The sequence below is a fragment of the Pinus tabuliformis genome, chromosome Q, assembly GCF_031772625.1.
Source record: "Pinus tabuliformis cultivar Carrire ecotype Pingquan chromosome Q, CPIR1, whole genome shotgun sequence".
NCBI classification, from domain to species: domain Eukaryota; kingdom Viridiplantae; phylum Streptophyta; class Pinopsida; order Pinales; family Pinaceae; genus Pinus; species Pinus tabuliformis.
Window position 1 is genome coordinate 210,238,979 of NC_142296.1, and position 6,000 is coordinate 210,244,978.

General features: G+C 37.9%; 1 protein-coding gene across 1 annotated transcript in view; it reads right to left on the minus strand.

Annotated features, from left to right (window-relative positions):
• LOC149218955 (exocyst complex component EXO70A1-like) overlaps positions 1-5,533 on the minus strand; it is a 175,069-nt gene extending 169,536 nt beyond the window's left edge. The window contains exons 1-2 of the mRNA XM_089384183.1: positions 5,135-5,533; positions 2,646-2,741 (exon numbers count right to left, since the gene is read on the minus strand). Coding sequence (XP_089240309.1) covers positions 2,646-2,741; positions 5,135-5,293 — 255 coding nt within the window. The 5' untranslated portion in view covers positions 5,294-5,533. The remainder of the gene's footprint in view (positions 1-2,645; positions 2,742-5,134) is intronic.
• Positions 5,534-6,000: the final 467 nt, after the last annotated feature.

Below are 6,000 nucleotides of genomic sequence, written 5' to 3' on the forward strand. Positions count from 1 at the left end.
ATTTATGCAGAACTTTTGAGATGACAGACTTGGGGCTTCTTCATTATTGTCTCTGGGGGTTGAAGTTTGGCAGACTGAAAATCAGATCTTTCTCTCTCAGTCCAAGTATGCCAAAAATCTTGTGGACAGATTCAGAATGCAGGATTGTAAACCGGCCACGACTCCTATGGAACCAGGGCTCAAACTTTCAGCTCAGTCATCCTCTCCCCTTGTGGATGAAACTTTATTCAGGCAATTAGTGGGCAGTCTCATCTATCTTACTGCTACCAGACCTGACATCAGTTTTGCAGTAAGCTACATTTCTCGCTTCATGTACGCTCCTAAAGCTGATCAATGGCAAGCAGCAAAGCGTGTGCTACGATATGTGCGTGGCACTTCTGATTATGGCCTCCTATACACTCGAAGTTCCAATCCTATTCTCAGTGGTTACACTGATTCTGACTGGGTCGGTTCGATTGATGACCGTAAATCTACAGCTGGGTATGTGTTTAATCTAGGATCCGGTGCTGTTACTTGGACTAGTAAGAAGCAACAGGCAGTGGCTCTCTCCTCAACAAAAGCCGAGTATCGGGGCGCAGTTAAGGCATCCTGTGAGGCAGTTTGGCTTCGACGTATGCTGGCAGATATGCATGTTTCTCAGACAGGGCCTACTTCTTTGTTTTGTGATAATCAAGGAGTGCTCAAACTTGCCAAGAATCCTGTCTTTCATGAACGAACAAAGCATGTGGAAACTCATTGTGACTACATTCGCCAGCTTGTTGAAGACGGCTCAGTTCAATTGCAATATGTTCCCACAACAGAGCAGCCCGCCGACATCTTCACCAAGCCTCTTGGTCCTGATAAATTTGTAAAATTCAGAGGGTCTATTGGTGTTGTAAATAGATTGAGCATTAAGGGAGGGTATTAGAATATATTAGAATATTCCTATTTAGCATTTAATGCTCATTCCTTTTAGCTGTTGCTATTTATATTCTTTTAGCAGTTTCTTTGATGAAACTGAGTGTTTCTATATTCTACATAGAAACCTGATGTTTCTATTATTGTAAATATCTCTGTATTATGGTTGAGCTGTTTGCTCATTCGAAATTAATTCATTCAACATTCTTTTAGTTTAAAGTTGAAAAATATACAAATTCATATATATTATAATTTATAAAATATAGTATTTATTTATATATAAATTATAATATACCCCGACGAACCCACGCACCCTGTTTCAAAAAATGACATACCCGTCCCTGTCCCCGAACCCACGTTTCCTGGCAACACAGGTTTCTGCATATTATTATGTTTGCAATTTGTAAGAATTTACTCTTGTAATCACAAGGAAAGTCTTAGTTGTAGAACCGTGGAAGATACTAGAATTTGTCTCCTAGAATCTTAGTCAATTTCTCAGTAGAAGATCCTCTGAAGATGGTGCAAATGTAAGGAATTTCCCCCTTTTTTGCTGTGTCCAGGAGCAGATTTAAAAAATCCTCTACTCATTCTTGTAAAAAAAATATATAGATATATATATATATATTTTAAATACCTCAAGCTATTGTCAAGTTTTTCCCAAGATTTACCAAGTTTCCAAGTTGGCTCTCAATTTTGTGTTTGTAGAGCTATCACCAAGTCCAAGTCATATGACGTTGGACCAAGTCTGAGTCATGTGCAATTGGGTTGTCAAGCAACATTAGTTTAATACCTGTAACATGTCATACACTAGCTTGCAAATCATGTTTTGCAGAATGTACAGAAAATGAACTATACCATGCAAGTGTAATCTTTATCCAGATTCCATATCACATGCATACGGTGTAATGTTCAAATTCTCAATCTTTGTTTAATATCCCTAAGAAAATAACGTCAACTCTAGCTTACAAACAAAGTTATTAATATGGTTAAAGAACTCCATCTATATTATGTCAGTACATAATGTCTCTGTATTTGAGTTGAGTTAACTAATCCTTTTAATAGGAAGTTTGCTATTCGTATCTTGCTGCTATACATCATTACATTCATATGAAGCAAGTCCACTGCCAGGAATAAATATAAGAAGTAAACTCCACTCCAAGGACAAATGAGAAATATATCCAATAACGGGTTGGACCAGCGAAACCTCAAGTCATCTCGTCAAACCCAGGGTTGGAACAGCTTCTTCGGGCTGTTGTCCATCCGGTAAGTGAAAGGGGATTAGTGAAAGGGGTCTGGGTAATTCGGAGAGGATGCAGATTGAATGGAATCGTTAATAAGTGAATGCGTAATGGGCCATCCTGGATGAGTATTTTTTTAAGATATAACAGTTTAATAGGAAGCTGTCAAAGTTACTGCTATACATCACTACATTCATATGAAGCAGCTCCACTATCGACAATAAGTTAAAAAAAAAAAAGCAACTGCACTTGCAGACGAGATAAATATATCCCACGAGTTCAAAAAAAAGATAAAACAGTTTAATAGGGAGATTATATAGTTCACTGCTATACATCATTATGTTCATATCAAGCAACTCGACTGCCAAGAAAAAAATATAAAAGGCAACTCCACTCCATAGAGAAAAGATAAAAATATCCAATGAGTTTCCCTCTCACCCATGCCTGTGGCATTGACAAAATCAAAAAACCTAAACAACAGATTTTAATAATTGCACACAATCAACTCACCTGGCGGGAAATATCAAACTGTGCTAATATTACTTCTGCTGCCTTTAAGGTCTTGTCAATGTTTTCATGTGCTTTCCTGATTGCATGTGTGCGCACCTTCAAGATGAAAAATTGGTGGTCAAATGTAACAGTAAAAAAATTAGCCAAGGAATGAAAGAAATGTAAAACCATTGTTTGAAAAAGATGCATCCTGAATGCTTGCCTAATGATTATGACAACAAAATAAAAGAACTGGAATCTCATCCAGATACTTCCATGTCTAGTTGGTGTTAAGAACAAAACATAATAAGTTTTTTAACTTCATTCTATATTGGTCCAAAGTACAATATGTCACCATTAGATATTCAAGAGCGGCCAAAAACTCGAGATCTTAATAATGGGAAGAAAATCACTTGCCTACTGGTAGCATGTAGCATTTAAATTTTGATGATCACCTCTGCAAATGAAGGGGTGCAGGAATTCCACAAAAAATACATTTATATTGAAATTCATGCTTTTTGTTTATGATGCCAGTGCTAATTCTAGCTTGTAACCATTGACCATACTGTAGAAATACATTTATATTGAAATTCAAGCTTTTTGTTTATGATGCCAGTGCTAATTCTAGCTTGTAACCATTGACCATACTGTAGAAGATGCAATCAACAGCCAGTTTCTCAATTCACCAGCCACTTTAATCCTTCATTGTATGTTTATTCTCTTTCCCTTGCAACTCTTTATCCGTGCTCAATATAAATTTGTGCATTATATACCTTTTAATTGTGCTTCTATACCAACCTAGATCCATCTTAACCCCAGATTTATCAAGCACCAAGAGGAACAAGTAAATAACTTGTAACAGAAATAAGGCAAGATCTTCTGTGCTATCTCCCACTGTGTTAGTGTAACAGATTATAGGAGATCATGCCAACATTGGATTCAACATGTCAGTGCAGGCCATCGCTCAATCTACAGAGGCTTCCATTGATTAAAAGCCCTCATAGACTCTCACATCTTCCTCTGGCAAGTGATGCCTCCAAACAAAAATTTCCTCAGATCACTCCTGTATCACGCAGAACACATGAAATTGCGGGTTGATCAAAACAGTAGAAAAAGCAACAAATAGATTCCTCTCCTAAGTGATGCCTCCGAGGATTTCATTTCTATAGTGTAATTTGTTTATATATAAGATTTGTACATGATTATTAATTTAGCTGACACTAAAGGTAAGGTTACACATATGGTTTATTATTACTTTTATTTTAGTTTTGTGTTAAATATCATATTGTGCCCACATATCCTGACACCAGCATTACAAAAGGGATGGATGCAAAGGTCACACAGATGGGCTATTATTACTTATATATTTCGTTTTATGTTAATTAGCATATTGTGCTGACAGATGATGACACTGGAACATCTTAGTATAGATCGAGCTCTGCTTCAGAAAATATTCCTGTTCTCTGATTTTTTTAAGTGAATCACGTAAGAACGTGTGAACAATAAGAACTATTTAGAACTTGTGAAAAACTCTTAAGACTTTTCGTAAGAGCAGCTGAGCTATTCTGATCATGCTACTTGTAGCAGTAACAGTGCAACTTTCTATTTACTTAATAGAAAGTTTCAGGTTCGATTCCTCGTAGGCTTACTCCACTCCTGGGATGTTGTCTCGTGTTGTTATGGCATGGCATGACTCTGATTTGCAGCTTTGCCACTACCCTTGATAAAATAGGAGTAACATCTCCTACGTGAGAAATAATAGAGGAGAGACTCCCCGGGACACATAGCACGCAGTGGAAACCTGTCAACATGCTGACAACTACCTGGCAAAACATATAGCGAGGCACACAACAGAGGCAACCAGCCCAGCGATCGACCCTGCGTATCTCAACGCACTCAAGCTAGCCCACCCAATTATATGTATAGCTTATATATAGGCTATATAAGAAGTATACATGCGTAAACATTTACTCTGCATATAAAGTGCTTTCGAAGTTTCTAACTTCTTTACCCTGAAACTCTAGTTCGTGTTTGCTCAATTATTCCTTTGTGCACGGTAAATATCTCACTTTCTAGAATGGAGAAGAACGATTCAATTACCATTTGGGCCCCTGAAAAACTTGACCCGGGAATAAGAGGAAAGAAGAATTATTTTCGCGATTTGTGTAGCTGAAAATGCCAAATTAAAGCTCTCAAAAACTCCAATATCGCACGAAGAGCTTCAAAATTTCATTCTTTCTTTGGGCAACATATTGCCTGAGATTCATTATGGGGGAGTAGAATAAGTTGCAAATGTTAATGGTGATGTGGATCTAGCTCACATCAATTTTAATGAACTAGATAGAGTATTATTCGCGAGGGCGGAGGACTACCCCAGGGAATCGAAACTGTGATCTCTGGATTTCAATAATAAAAAATCAATTTAAATGCGATGAATAATTCACATGCACAGTAATACAAGGGTTTGAGAGAGAACAAATGTAGGATTCTTTATTTATTTAATTGCTGACCTGAGTGGGACGCATTGCGGTTTCCAGGGCCGAGAGGCGGTGATCGAAAGATCCAAGGATCGAAACCATGCCGTCCGTGATAGTCCGGCTTTTGTTCAGACTCTCCCTCATAAAGTGTGCACGCTCGGTCAGGATCTCCATTACCAGCGGCAACCCCATCCTCTCCCGTCCAACAAGAAAATCAAAACCCTTTCTGTCAATAATCTGGCAGTGATGCAATCAGTCCGCCCTTCAACATATTCTCCAATTAATCTGCAATTTCATATGAACAATGAAATCAACACTTCTTCGGGGGAAGGAGCACTTTATAGTCCCTGCTCTCCGCTCGCTCGTTGCCCACGTGTACCCGTGGCCATTTTTGTGTGTCCGACATCGATCGGGCACATGTGGGGTTTCTTGTCATGGTTTGTGTTCTGTTTTTGTTTATACCAAATTTCTTTGACGGAGAATTTTGTGGCAGGGTTAACTAACTTAGTTGTCACTCCTTTAACAGGGAATTTTGTGGTATGGTTAACTAACTTAGCTGTCACTTCAATATTTTGTTTGGCTCTATTTTAGAAATGCTTTTTTCGTTTCTTTAATGAGTAATTTTGTTGTATGGTTAACTAAACTCATGTATTTATAATGTTTTCATAATTGTTTATAGCGCGAGATATATATTGTATATGTCCTTCCTTAAAGGAGCGCTGATTAGAATAACCTATTTTGTTAATAGTTGTGTGTGTAAAGTTGTGCACTTGGTCCGCGTTCAACCTTTTGGTCAATACTAATTCATGCTTGAAGTGCAAGATATTGTATTTGTGGGATTGAGGTGATCCATATCAAGTTCGGAGAATGTTTTTGTCGACGAGTTTTGAATCAACGAG